Source organism: Hemiscyllium ocellatum, chromosome 31, assembly GCF_020745735.1.
Source record: "Hemiscyllium ocellatum isolate sHemOce1 chromosome 31, sHemOce1.pat.X.cur, whole genome shotgun sequence".
Lineage (NCBI taxonomy): Eukaryota > Metazoa > Chordata > Chondrichthyes > Orectolobiformes > Hemiscylliidae > Hemiscyllium > Hemiscyllium ocellatum.
In genome coordinates, this window is record NC_083431.1 from 44,088,969 (window position 1) to 44,105,754 (window position 16,786).

At 39.3% G+C, this 16,786-nt stretch overlaps 1 protein-coding gene across 7 annotated transcripts in view; it reads left to right on the top strand.

Moving 5' to 3' along the window:
- Nucleotides 1–16,786, top strand: part of LOC132830462 (general transcription factor II-I-like) — a 148,042-nt gene that overhangs the window by 114,134 nt on the left and 17,122 nt on the right. For all 7 annotated transcript variants that reach the window (XM_060848196.1, XM_060848197.1, XM_060848194.1 and 4 more), the window contains 4 exons: nucleotides 3,101–3,166; nucleotides 6,263–6,446; nucleotides 8,970–9,019; nucleotides 13,770–13,853. In XM_060848196.1, coding sequence (XP_060704179.1) covers nucleotides 3,101–3,166; nucleotides 6,263–6,446; nucleotides 8,970–9,019; nucleotides 13,770–13,853 — 384 coding nt within the window. The remainder of the gene's footprint in view (nucleotides 1–3,100; nucleotides 3,167–6,262; nucleotides 6,447–8,969; nucleotides 9,020–13,769; nucleotides 13,854–16,786) is intronic.

Here is a 16,786-nt window from a genome sequence, read left to right on the forward strand (position 1 = left end):
GTTGCCAGGGTTGGAGGATGTGAGCTATGGGGAGAGGCTGAATAGGCTGGAGCTGTTGTACCTGGAATGTTGGAGGCAGAGGGGTGACTTTATAGAGCCCTGTCAAACCATGTGGGGCATAGATAGGATAAATAGACAAAGTCTTTTCCCTGGGGTGGGTGAATCCAGAATTCGAGGGCAAAGGTTTAGGGTGAGGGGGGAAGATACAAAAGGGATCTACAGGGCAACTTTTTCACGCAGAGAGTAGTGCGTGTGTGGAATGAGCTACCAATAGGAATGGTGGAGGCAGATACAATTACAACACTTTAAAATTCATGTGGATGTGTATATGAATAGGAAGGGTTGGGAAGGATATGGGCCAAGTACAGGCAAATGTGACTAGATTAGATTAGGATTTCTGGTCGGCATGGACGAGTTGGATTGAAGGGTCTGTTTTTGTGCTGTACATTTGACTGCAAAGGTACCAAACAGATAGATGATGGTTTAAGCTATAGACAAACCGAGGTAGAGATACAATGAGATGAGGTAGAAGTAGGCAGTCTTGATGCATAAGATATATAGTCAGTAGTTCATCTTGAGACCAACAACAACATAAATCTGAAATTCAGATTTAGACAGTTGTGGGAGAGAGATGGGTTGGTGTCACCCATAAATGTAATAGCTTCTATCTTCATATTGTGATAAAGAAAAGTTCAGCTCATTCACTGGGTGTCGGACAAGCTGTGATAATAAATGGGGGCTACTGGGGTTGGGAGCAGTAGTCCTGAAGTAGTGATCAGTGTATATCTGAAATCTAAAACTGTGTTTATGGAGAATGTCCGAGGGACAACTTTTTTTTATTGAAAATAAATAGAGGAACCTTGATTATCCGAACGAGATGGGCGGGCACTATTTCGTTTGGATAATTGATTATTCAGTTAATTGATTTCCTTTGGGGCTTGGAGTTTTCTGTGAAGTCTGCTCCTCTTTCAGGAGACTAGGCAACAGCATATTGCGCGTGAGCACCCATCCCCTGCCTGCGCCTGCCCCCACACCCTGTATGCTCCCCCAAACCACCATCCGGCCCCGTCCTCCGCTGACAGCGTCCCCCCCCACCCCCGGCAGCAGCCGGACTGGATGAGTCTCCAAATAGCATGTTCTCTCACTCACAACGTTTTGACAACATTGTACAGGGCTATTTTGGAGAGATTATCTGGGGAGGTGGTGGGTGGGTGGGTTTAGGGTACACCCCTGTGTAGGACTCCAGGGAAAGTGTAGGGAGGGGGAGAGGGCGGGATGTCACTCGTTTAGAGATGGTGACTGGACTGTCCAGGATTGTTCTCGGCAGCATTTCAGTGACCCTAATTTGTTTTTAAGCATTATTCCTGTAAACAAAAGACTCAATCAGGGTTGAAACAACTCTTTTTGACGTAATGTTTCTATCAGGACCTTGAGATCCCCTTCGAATAATGCGATATTCAGATAATTGAGGTTCCTCTGTAGTAAGTGTTCCTCTGAAATCTATTGGAAACAGTGAACTGCTTGTGTCTTTACTCTGTCGTGAATGCAGTCAGTCAGTTCAAGCGCAGGAGTTACGGCCTCAAATCCGTTCCTCCATGTTACTCGTGCAAAAGGTATTTTAATCCATTTGAAGTTTTACTCTTTCAGGTTGGTCCAAATCCTAGCTGTCTTCCCATATTCTGGGACTTTGTCCTCCTCCAAGTATTTATCTAACTCCAGTTTGAAAGATATTATTGAATTTGTTTCCTACTTCATTCCAGAGCATTTATTCTTCTTGTCAGCTCTGATTGCTAACACAATCACCTTAAAACCTGTACTGTGTGGATTACCACCTTTTTCAGTAACAACATTTGGCAATGTCCTCTGAATATTCATAGTCCTAGAGATGTACAGCATGGAAACAGACCCTTCGGTCCAACCCGTCCATGCTGACCAGATATCTCAACCTAATCTAGTCCCACCTGCCAGCACCCAGCCCATATCCCTCCAAACCCTTCCTATTCATATACCCTTCCAAATGCCTGTTAAATGTTGCAATTGTACTAGTCTCCACCACGTCCTCTGGCAGCTCAGTCCATACACGTACCACCCTCTGCATGAAAATGTTGCCGCTTAGGTCTCTTTTATATCTTTTTCCCCCTCACCCTAAACCTATGCCCTCTAGTTCTGGACTCCCCGATCGCAGGGAAAAGACTTTGTCTATTTACCCTATCCATGCCCCTCATAATTTTGTAGACCTCTATAAGGTCACCCCTTAGCCTCTGACGCTCCAGGGAAAACAGCCCCAGCCTGTTCAGCTTCTCCCTGTAACTCAGATCCTCCAACCCTGGCAACATCCTTGGAAATCTTTTCTGAACCCTTTCAAGTTTCACAGCATCTTTCTGATCCTTCTCTCCTTTTCAGCTTTCAGGTGAACTGTGACCTTGCCATCTACCCTAATATAACTAAACCCTTAACCTTGGAATCATCTCAAGAGTTTTAGATTTTTACCGCTTTTATTGATGTTCGTGCTACAGTTTTGTAAAGTTAGCAGCTCCTGTTATTTTTCCTTGTCTTGTAAATCATATGATCATGGCTGAATATCATGATCTCTATCATTCAATAAGAATGTGCAAAATTCTGCTACAGGGAGAGTGCATCCGGTTTGTTAAAAAGAAACAGCACAATTGTTTGCCAAATTCCACACTGGAGGGGCAGTGTAGAACATTGCTATATCTTTGCAAGTTGTCAAGTCCTTTTTGATTCACACAACTCTCTGCTAAAAAGATAGTTCCAAAGTACATGCCTTTGTCTTGAGGAAATGTGAAATTTCTTGTTAGTCTAGAGATCATTTAGATGTGTTCATGATATTGGGAACATCTCCATATATCTTATGCATCCTTTACTTATGAGGGTGGTTTAAAGTTACATACCATATAAGAAATTTCTTCAATCTATAATTACACTGTCAACATTTCTCAATTGTAATAAGAATCAAAAGGCATTTTGTGTTCATGAAATTTTATAAAAACCGATGGTTCCCTATTCAATTAGCATCAACATGCTTGAAGTTATTTTGTAGAATGCAGTATAATGAGTTTGATGTTACTTGTCGTTACAGAACAGTGGAATGCGAAAATCACCGAGTTGAAACAGCAAGTGGAGACATTGTTCAATGAAAAATGCAGTAAGTAATTGTTTTACCACAATGAAACAGTAAATTTTGAAATGTCCTATGAATAGCTATCAATGTTACAGAAATATTTCAAGATTATGTAATCAGTGAACATATTTAAAGCTGGGATTGACAGACCTTTGGTTTCTGAATGAATCAAGGGATTTAGGGAATAGTTGATAAAATAAAGTTGATATTGAAGATCAGCCATGATTGCACTTGACAGTGCCGCAGGTTCAACAAACGGCGTTTCCTCTCCCATTATTTATCTTCATATTTTTTGAAATAGTTAAGACATCTCACTATATGGGACTATCAAAGGAGCATCACCATCCTTCATATTACTGGTTGCTTAATGTAGCTAATCCCTCTAAAACGTCAGGGTGCTGTTACAGGGAACTGCAATATACCTACTGGAGAAAGGAACCTGAACTAAGGCATACACAAGAATCCTCTACTCAGTTGCTCACCAGAAGCTCAAGTGTTAGACACCAAATGACTTCTAGTAACGTAATGGATTATAGTATTGTACAATGCAAAACAATTACATTCCATTCCATTCCTAGAAATTACATGGTTCTACATTCTAGTTAACAATTTTGCCAAATTGTCAAAACAAAGTATACCACTAAAATATTCCACAATTGAAATATATCAATTAAAAGCAACAGTAAATACAACCTCTGGGGGAGAGAATTCTAAAGAAGCTCAACCCTGTGAGTAGAGAAATTTCTCCACGTTAGTCCAAAATGATCACCGCCCTTTATCCGGAGACTGTGATGGCCACCTCTGACCCTGTGTTCTAGATACCCTGTTCAGCTAAAATAACCTCTTTATCCAAACAGGTCCTTTGTAGCTTTGCATGATTTTCATGAGCTCACTTCTCATTCTTAAATCCAGAGAACATAAACACAGTTTACTCAGTGTCTGGTCAGAGAACAAGCCTCTCATTCCAGAAACAAATATAGTGAATGTTGTATTAAACTGCTTCTTATGCAAGTATATCCTTTTTTAAAAATATTATAGATCTGACTTTATGGGCTCCCACTGGCAGGTTTGCAGACTTCCCACTCACCCCTAGATGTTTGCAATTATAGGTGAGATGGTCACGTTGTGTTAATGTTCCTGGACTAGTAATCCAGAGTACCTCAGGAAGAGGTAAATGAGTGTTTGTTTGTATTTACAGAGCTTTGGGGACATGGATTCAAATTCCACGATAACAACAACTGCAATTTGAGTTAAATTTAAAATGTGGAAAATAATGCCATTTTCCACAATGGTGATTGCAAAGTTATCATCAATGGTCGTGAAGTCTATCTGGTTCACTAATGTCCTTTCGGGAGAGAAATTGTCATCTTTACTTGGTACGGCCTAGATGGGATTCCAAACATTGCAGTATGATTGACTCTTAACCATTCTCTGAATTGGCCTAGCAAGTCATTCTGTTTTGAGGGCAGTTGCAGATGGGTAACCCATTCTGCTTTTATTAGTGCTATTTGACATTCTATGAAAGGATAAAGAAAGAAAGCTATTTTTAAAATGATGATTATGGGGCTCCTGCCACACTTGCCCCAATTAAGGTCATTAAGGATCCCTTTTTCAGTCCAATTTGCAATTACCCTGGTGGAACCTAGCCAGGATGTGCTGCATGCATAAGATTCACTGTCTTGGCTGTAAATGATGTTTATTTTACTGTGGTGTTACATTATCCAGATACAGCAAGTCTTTTACCCAAAAATTGATCTGGTTAGTTACTCTAGCTCATTTAATCCAATTGGTTGAAATTTTTATTTTGATCTATATATGAATGTTTGTTTCTGCAGAACCTGTTATCAAACTTACTTGGCTGATGTCAAGCTAAGTAAAGTGTTTGAAGCGCGATCACTGTTGATGAGTTACCTTCTTTAGATATATTCTCTAAATCAAATTGGAGTTGATACCCTGAACTGATGAATATAGTTTTGTCACTTTGTGACTTTATGCCAGGCTTCCCAAAGGATTGTCAACCTCATGGCTACTTTGCTAGACAGGATACCTTCAAGTGGATATAGGAACTGCAGTTTAAGTTACTGAAGAACCTAGGATTTCAAATACTATGATCCCGGTTAATAATCCTGGAAAGTCAAATCCCAGGGTCAAACTTAGCTCGTTAGATCCAGTTTGTTTTAAATAAAGTGGAAGTCATGTACTTCAGATATTAACAAGAGGCTTTTTTAAAAGTAAACATAATAAAACTTTTTAAACAAGTAAAAACATAAAACATATTACTCAGCAAAAAAATCATTACAGATAACAGAAAAGGATTCGAGCTCTCATCATCCCTTTCACTCCAATAAAATTGATTTAAAATATCCATACCTTTCCTGTTAATCACTATCTCAACATTAAGGCCCCTTGCTTATACTGGCTGTGATAAGTGGAACTGATTTCCTTCTGACAAACTTCTTTGCAGCCACTAGATGTTTTATTGCCTTCATCTGGTGTGTGTCATTGAAATGCCTGAAACAAATGGCAAATTAAATTCTCTACTACTTGTAACTTTGAAAGAAACCAGTGCAAGTTCCCTGAGCTCAAATGTCTGACTGCTTTGACTCTGTGATGAATCCATATCCTGACTTCTTCTGGATTGTTCTACTATTGTCAGTGGAATCTTATCACTAGACGTCATTGCAACTTCTTTATGCATTGAACTGTTAACCTCCCCAGCTCTTCAAATCAAATTTATAAAACCTCATTAAAATGCGCATAAGCAAACCAGACTTTATGACAGTCGAAAGCTCTCCTATTAAACATTCAAATTGACTACCTAGCTAGGTCTTCCCCTTGCATACAATCCAAAATATGTTATTCTGTATTTTATATATAGCTATACATTATTCTTAACTCTGTGAAGCCTAAATTTTATGTGCATCGGAAAATTCTGTCTGCAGAATACAGCAATTCCCAACAGCTTTTTCAAAACTTCAGTCACTATTCTCATAACCTTATCATGGTCCCAGCTAGCATGAAATCAGTTTGGACTGTTATCAGTCATTTCACAGTGCAGTTAATCATCTGCTTGCATGCACAATATAGGGAATGTTTTATAAACTTGTTAATTTGTTGCAGGTGAAGCATTGGGTGTTTCAGAACCAGTGAGAGTACCTTATGCATTGTTCGAATCACATCCAGATGATTTCTACATTGAAGGCTTGCCCGATGGTGTCCCTTTCAGGAGGCCGTCAACCTTTGGAATTCCTAGGTTGGAAAAGATTCTCCGAGCAAAAGCCAAGATCAAATTTATAATTAAGAAGTAAGTGAACTTTTACTGTCATCTGCGATTAATTATTGGATTTGTCTAATGTGCTATGCTAGAAGAACAATATAATTATGAAGCAGCTAATTGTAAGAAACATTGTTATTTCCTGATGGGATATGATAGACCACTGACTCTCAATGGCTTGGTGATGCTCTTAGTTTAACAGCTAGAATATTGATAGTTCAGATACAGTGTGCCGTGTTAATGCAGCATCTTATGATGGAAATTAATTCTTGCAGGCTGAAGAGAATTCCAGGTATTCAAACAGTTTGTGTGCGCACAGGCGCACACGTGCATCTGGAGGCACTCCGGAAATTATAGATGTTCCCTTGATATATTTCCAACACGTGACCAGGCTGGTTATATATGTTCAGAGTCATGAAGGAACACTAGGATTTCCAAAAAAAACACGGGATATTTGTATCATAGATATTTTAAATGGTGAAAAATTAAATGGATGACCAGCCTCTCTCTGTTTTGTTTATGGGATGCCGTCTGTATTGGCTAGGCAACCCTTGTTGCACATTCTTAATTGGCCTGAAAAAGATGGTGGTGAGCTGCCGCCCTAAACGCTGCACTCCTTGGAGTGCATGGAAACCATATTGGAGTTAGGTATGAAGTTCTGATCCAGCAACAGTGAATAAAAGGCGAGTTATACTTCAAGTTAGGATGGTACGTGTGTTGGGGAGCAACTTGCAAGTGGTGGTTTTCCTATGGATCTGTTGCCTTGGGCCGCCTCGGTGGTAAAGGGTTTGGGTTTGGAGGATATTCCTAATGAGACTGGAGTTATTTCAGTGTACCTGCAGCTGGTATGGAGTGACGCCACTGTGTATCAGTGGTGAAGGAAGTGAAGGTTGAAAATGTCACTTGGTATACCAGTCACATGGGCTGCTTTGTCCTGGATGGTGTTGAGCTGCTTGAGCATTGTTGCACTTGTTCAGATAAGTCAAACTTATTCCATCACATTCCTAACTTGCTTCTTGTGGATGGTGGGCAGGCATTGTGGAGGCAGGAGTTACTGCAGAATTCCTCGTGTTGTAGCCACAGTACCTGCGTGACTGGTTCAGCTCAAGGTCTGGTTAGTGGTTCGGCCCCGCCCCTCCAGGATATTGATAGTGGGAGTAATGCTATAGAACATCAAGAAGTGATGGTTACGATTTTCTCTCATTGGTGATGGTCTGGCAATTATGTAGTGCCAGTTATCAGCCCAAACTACTTATTATCCAGATTGCTGCATATGGATACAAATTGGTTCGATGTCTGCTGTGTGTATTATGCAGTCATCATTAAACATCCCCACTTCTGAGGTTATGATGGAGGGATGCTCATTGAAGCCGTTGATGTTGGGCTTAGGAAAATGCCATGAACGAACAACTGCTGAGTGATATCCAGTCATCTCTCTTAGCACTATATCACTCCAACAAGCAGAAAGTATTCCTCTTGATTCCTGTTGATTCCTGTTTTGCTGGCTGGCTGCCTTCATACCACAATCAGTTAAATATTGTCAGTCACACTCTCCTTATTTGAAGTTCAGCTTTTTAACGATGTTTGAACCAAAACACACTAATGAGCTGGAAAAAGTGAGGACTGCAGATGCTGGAGATCAGAGCTGAAAATGTGTTGCTGGAAAAGCGCAGCAGGTCAGGCAGTATCCAAAGAGCAGGAGATTCGACGTTTCGGGCATGAGGAATGAGGAAAGAAAAGTGGTTATGCCCGAAACGTCGAATCTCCTGTTCCTTGAATGCTGCCTGACCTGCGCTTTTCCAGCAACACATTTTCAACTATAATGAGTTGCTTTGGCAGAACCAACACTTGAATGTTTGCAAGTGTCACTTGATAACTGATCTGGCGAGCCCTCTATCATTTTGCTTTTGATCAATAGTAGATGGATAGGTTACTAAATGGGCGCATTGGAATTGTTTACCCCCCCGTGTTCCAATTCAAGAGGCAGCTCATCAGTAATTTTGCAATTGGAATGGGCGTTAATGCTTGCGTAGCTAATAATATCTGCATTCTGTGAATGCATTTAAGAAAATCTGGATGTCTGAACACAAGAATTGAAAACTATTAAAAAAATTAATACAATTGACATTTTTCTGAGCTGTTTGGGGTGGGGGGAGGAGAGAGAAATGTGCCTAATTGGTAAGAAGAAAAACGTGACGGAGTTAGATTATAGTTCTTGAGGCGAAAGGAATTAACTGATTTGGGGAGGAGGTGAGAACAAGATGCAGGGCTGGATGGTCAGCCATGAATCTGTTGAATGATGGAGCAGTCTTGAAAGGCCAAATGGCCTACCCCTGCTCCCCTAATTTCTGTGTAATAACTTTAAAGAATGGAGGATGGACCAGCATTGTGTATTTGCTTACTTCAGACTCTTGTGTTCTCATCTTAATGCTAGGCTTTGCTCATAAATGGGATATAACCATTGACATTTCTTGAGGTAAATTCTTGGCTTAACCTGCACTCTACTATTTTATTTTTAAAGTGAAGCTTTTGAATTTTTTTTTTCTCCACCAGACCAGATTTGTTTCAGACTGCATTACAGGAAGCTTCCAAACGCCCCCAGAGTAAGTACTAACAAAATATGATATATGTAGACAATAGCACTGGTGGGTGGGAGATTCTTGCAACTGTAGTAATCATATGACACTAAATGGCAAGAAATTACTTTTATGCATAAAACTCCAGTTTTAAAACTCATTTGACTGTGTTGTGAAAATTTCAGGATATGTAAGTAAAGCATCCAAAACTTGTTGATTGGTGACTTTTTTTTTGTTTTAAGTCTTATGACGGCTTCATTTAAGGCTTGCAATTAATAACTGAGCATACTATTATTATTATCTGAAGCAAGCCCATAATATGGGACAAACTGGTTTAGTTAAATTTATACTATAATCAGTCTTCAATGCACGTTTATCAATTACGTACTTCTGTGAAGAATTATAATTATTCTATAAACTGTTAAAATTCTGATTATAGACAAAGTAGATTAAAGTGACTCATTTAAGTGTTTAAATTTTCACACCACACCAGTGCATGAATATTTTTACATTTGTGACTTGCCTGAGTAGCAAAATCAGTTTCAAATCAATTGATGGTTGAAAATGTGTCCACCTGACAGATTGACTCTGAACACAAGTACGACTTTCTTTGAAAAGAATTAAAATGCTGTCCAAAGCAAATTCTTCTTTCTGTACTGTGCTGAATTGCATCTTACACAGAAAGTCACCTGAAATTGGAGGCAACAGATTATGGTTATTTGAAGAATGCTTTTTAAATGAAAGCTAAAAAAAAACTGACATTGCCATTTCAATTATTTATGGTTTAAAAACTGTCTGAAATTCCTGGGCCAGCCAAGCTATTGTGTGTGTAAGATGAGCAATGGATTGAGAATTTCATTATAATCCAGTTCTGTCCTTTCTTGCGATTTAAAACAAAATTAAAGAGGCAGATGCTCCATCTTTTTGTGTATGCATAGATGTCCATCCTGTACTAGCATAAGGGTGACAGCAGTCAACAGATGGACTTGATGTAATTATTAGCACTTAGGACTCTGAATCCATGCTCATTTCTCAATGGAACATTGATTATCTGCTGCAGACATATTGGGTCTAATGTCTGCCTCCTACAATGACACTTTTTTGATTGCAGGGATATTTATTTAGTAGTGATGAGTTCTCGCAGAGGAACAAAATAACATGTTAGATCATTTGTAAAATTCCTGACAGTCTGTAAACAAACACACCTAAGCAATTATATACTCTGTCCTCTTGAAAATGGCCCTGAATGAGGTTTAGGAGAAATGGGCAAGTAGAAATCATGGCCTGCCTATCTCTCATAGTATAATACTTTAGAGTTTTCAGCCCCAAGTTAAAAGGCTGAGTCTGAAAATGGCAGGTATCCAATACATGCAAGATCTTTAATGTAAGAAACATTTTGGAGATGAAAAAGCTCTCAAATCTAGACCATAAAATTATTTGAGGTGTTTTCTGTAGATGCTGCCCCAGTACCTTAATTCTACTTGAGGAATTACAGCAATTTTCAGAGAATTTTCTTTTTGGGTCAGTTACATGTCTTAAAATATAGAAAAGGTTGCTTCAGCCCTATACTGCCATGTTAATCATAATGGTCTAATTCAGTTCCTCATCCGGGATTGTTTAACTCCAATGAGTTAGGTTATTTTAAAATAGTAAAACACATGCAAAGATGTGAAACATACTTGAACAAACCAGCGTGCAGCTTGCAAACTCACAGCTTGCAGACAGATTGGCAGGCAGTCACAATGTTGCACATAGACAACACAGAGCATCTTTTAAATGCAAGGTACGCATGCAACAGAACTAAAATGACTGAGGAATCCATATAGGTAGGATTTCTGTGTGCATAAAGATATATCCACATCTATTTATGTGCAGAGATTTTTTGCTATAACCTCCACTTCTCTTCAGAAAATGTGGGTGGCTTTCAGGGAGAAGAGTCAGTGACCAGTTTTGTGGGAAAACCCAACTTCAGAAAACTGCAGAAATGTTTGCCCATAATGTTAAAATGGTTTTGTCTGTCTCTGAAAGATTGATAGATTTATGATTTGTAACATTTAAGACCTTTATTTGTTGGATTCTTACCTACAGTTCCTCTAATTTTCTTCCATTTTATTTCTATCTGCATCTGCCATGAATTTTTGCCCTCCTAGCAATTTGTTCTTGTCTTTTGTGCTTCGAAAATGCTTCAGTGTTAACCTGGTATTCTGTTATAGTTTTAACTGATCAATTTGCCCATCATTCAGTTCATCAACCCCCTTTTGATAATCTTTCTCTTCCTTTTTACCGTATGTTGCTCAAAGCTTTGTTTGATTTTCAGTTCTGATGTTGACTGACTTGAATATTTTTAAACTTTTCCGCCCTTATTCAAATATGCGTACACATCATGCAAGAGCTAAGGCTTGAGACTAAGTCACGTTTCACAAGTTAAGACCACGTGGCTTTTCGGAACAAAGCATTTCTGTTATTCATTGCATGTCTACCACATCTGTCGGTCATTTGATTCCAGGATTTTCTGGAGCTAGATGAGAAGAATTTTAATCCCAATGATTTATATAATTCTGGAATTGCTTACCTCTGCTCAGGAGAAACCTCTTCAGCCAGAGAGAGGTGAATCTGTGGAATTCATTGCCTCCGAAGTCTTTGGAGGCTAGGTCATTGAGTACGTTTAAGACTGCGATAGATAGGTCTTTGAGAATCGAGGGTTATGAGGAGAAGACAGGAGAATGGGATTGAGAAACTTATCAGCCATGATAGAATAGCAGCGCAGACTTGATGAGCTGAGTGACCTGATCTCTGCTCCTGTGTCTTTATGGTATCTATGATCAGTGTAATGGAGTGTTCTTGTGGCTATCTTAGGTCCAATTTTCCATCACCAATTGCATCATCTCAACTTCAGAAACACCATAAAGTCCTCCCATATGCAACTTCACAAACCAGATAGAGCAGTAGTTACACATTACCAGTCACAGAATAGGAAGATGTTATCTGTTGAATTTGTGTTCTCTCATTGGAAGTGGAAAATTGGCAACAGCTGCTTCCTTTTGCAAACCAATCATGTAGGTCAAATCCTGAACATTTTTCTGCTATCTAGTTTCTAGGTAATATATTTATATCACAGTGGGCCTATGCTATTTCCTGCAGAGCATTACAACAATAGTTAAGTCTTTCCAATGTTGTTGAGGGATATTCAGCAGGCAACTTGTGATATACTAATCACCTTGGTATTGATGTGAATTTTCTAGGTCTGAATTGAATGCCATGTAGAAAATTAATTAATTATATACCAAAGTTTTTCAAATTCCTGTAATGGGCTTTGGTGCAGAGACATTTAGTGCTGCCGTAAGACTGACTTGCCACCTTCAGTGCTCTCTATCAAAGGCATGTGGGCTAGAAATTTCCTGCAAATTTCCTTTTATGCCACATCCAAAATTTAAAACTTGATTCTGGATTCTGTAAATGGACTGGTTGGAAGATTTTTGCCTTATATGCTTAGAAGTAACGAAACATAAAATGGGACCTATTTGCGATCTTTTATCAACACACGTCACCTGAGTTAGAATATGAATAGTATAAGAAGGATGAGAAATACCTGATTCTTTAACTTTTTTTAATCAGAAGTCGGTGGCACAGTGGTTAGCACTGCTGCCTCACAGCGCCTGAGACCTGGGTTCAGTTCCCGACTCAGGCGACTGACTGTGTGGAGTTTGCATGTTCTCCCCGTGTCTGCGTGGGTTTCCTCCGGGTGCTCCGGTTTCCTCCCACAGTCCAAAGATGTGTGGGTCAGGTGAATTGGCCATGCTAAATTACCCGTAGTGTTAGGTAAGGGGTAAATCCAGGGGTATGGGTGGGTTGCGCTTCGGCGGGTCGGTGTGGGCTTTTTGGGCCGAAGGGCCTGTTTCCACACTGTAAGTAATCTAATCTAATCTAATCTAATCTATACTGGTTAAAGTTAAATTTCACCAGATGTCATCTTGAAGCTAGTTTTCGGACAGGTGTCTTCTAGTTAGTATCATCATCTTGGTGCTTGACTGTAATACTGGACTGGAGATGCTTGTTAGCATGTTTTATTAGTCAACCACTGTTAACATAGTGAGAAGAGTGCCTGAAACCATAGATAAGTCCACCAAACACTACAATCAATAGCCTAGCGCAGTGCAATCATTTCAGAATTTTCCTGAGCAGAGCATAATCTTTGGGTAAAGACAAAAAGCAGTGAAGTTGAAGATTATCAATTTAGCCATGATTTCATTGAGCAACAGAGTAGATTTGATAGGCCAAATGGCGTCCTCCTTCATTTAATTGTCTTTTTATTATCTCATCGATAATTTTCCTTGAAAATGCTGTATTAAACAGAGATTCTTGCTTTCAATATAGAGAGATTGTAAGTTTACTATCTACCATGGCATGGGACTTGGAGTAGTCTATTACATTCAAATTATTTTGCAGTCTTCCTAAGCTTAAAAAGATGATAAACGGAAGCCACCAAAATGGTCACTGATTATGCAGTCATGATTTCTTCAGGCTGGGATTAGTATCTAACCTGTTTGAATTTTCAGTGTTTCCATTGGACTGAAAGAAAATTCAATTTGTGTTGTGTTGCAGTAGCATTCCTCAAGTATTATGATGACAAGAAAATAATGTTTTGAACAACCTATAGGTTGTGATATGTTTTTTGGTTGGTAAAAGTTAGGATTTTCTGAGGTTCCAGTTGAGTATAGGATCACGGACGTTATTAGTACAAATTCAATTAGTTTTATTTGTTTCCTTTTTAAATCAGCAAGGTCACAAACCTCCTTGGAAGAGAAAACACCAGAGGTGAAGAAGCCAGCACCACCTACTACTATTGCTGCTCCCACTGCAGGTAAACAAAACTAACTCTCTATCTAATCTCAACTCTGTATATTAATACTGAAACAAGAGTCAGACATTTATTTTACATGGATGGAATACTTTTTTTCATTATTAAATATTTTATTAACATTTGAGTTGTGTACTCGGTTCCAGAGCTGTAAACTTAAAGTGACTGCTGTATTAGCACTGCTGCTAAATACAGACAGCATGCTCAGGAGTTTTTTTCCCCCAAAATAAGTGTTTTGTGTCTGTTAAGTGAAGCAGATTATAATTAGTTGGGCTGAATTTCTACCGTTGACATGTTATTTACCAAAGGGGAGGCAATGGCTAATGATATTATCACTGGACTGTTAATTCTCAAACACAGATATATGTTCTGGGAACCCAGGTTCGAATCCTGCCACAGCAAATGGTGGAATTTGAATTCAATAAATATGTGGAATTCAGAATTAAGGGATGATGGGGAGGGAGGGGGGAGTTGGTGAAGAGAAGAAATTTTCAACCTACATTTATTTCTTTGAAGCTTATGCAAACCCCTTCCTAGCCTATTAAAGTGGAGCATGTTCATTTTTTTTCCTCCCTAATTTACACACAACCATATTAGATCTGAAGCTGACTCTCAAGCTATTAGAAAATAAATCACCTGTCGAGAGCCATACCTACAAATAAATCATTCAAACTTTCAGGGAAACTCATACGCCAGTAATACAAATCTAAATTTAAATTGTATAAATCATGTGGTCTACATCATACTAATTTCATCTAAAGACAGTCCTTTACTGTAGAAATTTAAGAATGTATTCATAGAACCGTACACTCAAAGGTTTCCCAAAAGATTTGTGAATAAAGGTATGAGACACTTTGTTTTGCAGTACAGAGGATGTTGAATTTAGCATTGGGAAAAATATTCTAATACATCCTGATACTTGTTCATTGTAATGATTAGTGTACCTTTGCAGGACGGAGCCCAATGTTGATCATTGTGCTGGAAACCCATCCAGTTTAGTATAATGCCTAGTTGTGCATTGTTGCTGTCAAACCATTCAACATGTACCCGTTAGAATATTTCTGATTCCTCAGCAAGCTTCCCCAAAATTCACCAACAGACAATGTTTTTCAAAAGCCTTCCAAAACCTAACCAACCCAACAATACTAAAAGGGTCAGAAAATACTTACTTTCCCTTGTGCTGTCACTGACAACCTAGGTGCATGTGTGCATCTCGAACCTAATCCTCATCGCAACTGTGGGAAGTCTTTGTCAACTACTTTCCAAGTGGACATTTAAAGTTGTAATCTGACAAACTTTTTTGACTCTCACCCATTTCTGACTTTCTAGGACCAATAAACAGCTTTGATTTTTCAATTTTGAAGTTGCAACCTCAAGTGGTTTTCCAATCTCAGCCTCTCCACTACATATTTGTTAATGCTCTCAACTTCTCATTCGTGCTTTTAGACAGTGTTAGAAGATTAAATATGATCAATGAAACCCAGAGTCCAACCCCATCGGAATTTCCATCTGACTGTATCTGACTCTATCTGTTCAGCCAGACCTGACTGCCATTACATCCCAATGGGTGGGTGTGTTCTGCACCTGTTTTTTTTTGGTGAATCACTGAGGTTTAGCTGGCTGTAGGGGGAAGTTGGAGCAAGAGAGCCAGAGTTTTCACAGAAGTTGGCAATGTAGGCCATGGTGGTGTATGCAAAAAGTCTTGTTTGGTTAGATTGGATTGGAGCTTGTTTGCTGACGTGCTGTTCCTGACCATGAAGCTTTAAAGGGACTCCGTTGCTGTACAGCCATTTCAAAGATCAGACTTGAGTGAGTGAGTGATGGAGGAGGAAGGTTTGGAAGTGGGGATGTCAAATGAATAGCAGGTGAACTCTACTTTGGAAGATTGACTTCTGAGTGAGGGGAACAGTATTGGGTGGAAGGATGTGTTGGTGTAGTATTGGAGAAAGAGGTCTCACTAAGTCTTGTACCATCTGTGAATATGGAGAATAGGTTGTAAAAAAGATTTTTTTTTTAAAAAAGTACTTTAAAAACAGATTTTGGTATTTGTGTGCAGGTTGTTCTCCTATAAAGTGCGTTTCACCAATCTGATTTGGCTGTAACACAGTTGGTGAATTGGGGAATGTTTTTTTAAAAACATGAACTCCCCATTGGCTATTATGCGATTCCATCCCCGGCACTAGGTGTCGCGGTATGTGGAGGACTGGATTCTGCGTTGACATGGTCATTCCGCTTGCGCGCTTTGTGATGAAGTCTTCCGTGAAAGGTACAGTGCTATATTTAGTAATTTTCGGTCCTTTGTTTTGCAAATCTCGCTGTGTTTTCCATTAATATGGAAGGGCAAAGTTGCAAGAATGTCAACCGGAAGCATCCAGGTGAAAAAGTCGTGAGTGGTGACCGTAAAAGGAAGACTATAACGCTTGAACAGAAGCTAGATGTTATAAAACGTTTTGAGCGTAATGAAAGAGCCCGTGATATTGTTCGTGCAACAGGAATGAAGGAGTCTACGCTACGCACCATTAGAGACAATGCAGAAAGAATAAAAGCAAGCTGCATTGCTGGAACAAGTCTGAGTGCTAGCAAGTCTGTGAGATCACGAACAAAGGAACTTGAGGAAATGGAGCGGCTTCTAAGTGTGTGGATAGAAGATCAATCAAGAAAGCGATCTGGGACCACCTTTCCCACCATAAAACAGAAAGCCTTATCAATTTATGAGGACCTAAAGAAAAAAGCTGAAAATCCTGCAGATGTCCCTGCCTTCAGTGCTAGTAGTGGCTGGTTTGCTAGATTTAAGAATCGTTATGCTTTCCATAACACAAAGTTATGTGGCGAAGCTACTAGTGCAGATGAGGAACGTGCGCTGTCACTTCCTCCTGTGGTGAAAACATTGATTGAGGAAGAAGGTTACACTTTAGATCAAATTTTCAATTTGGACG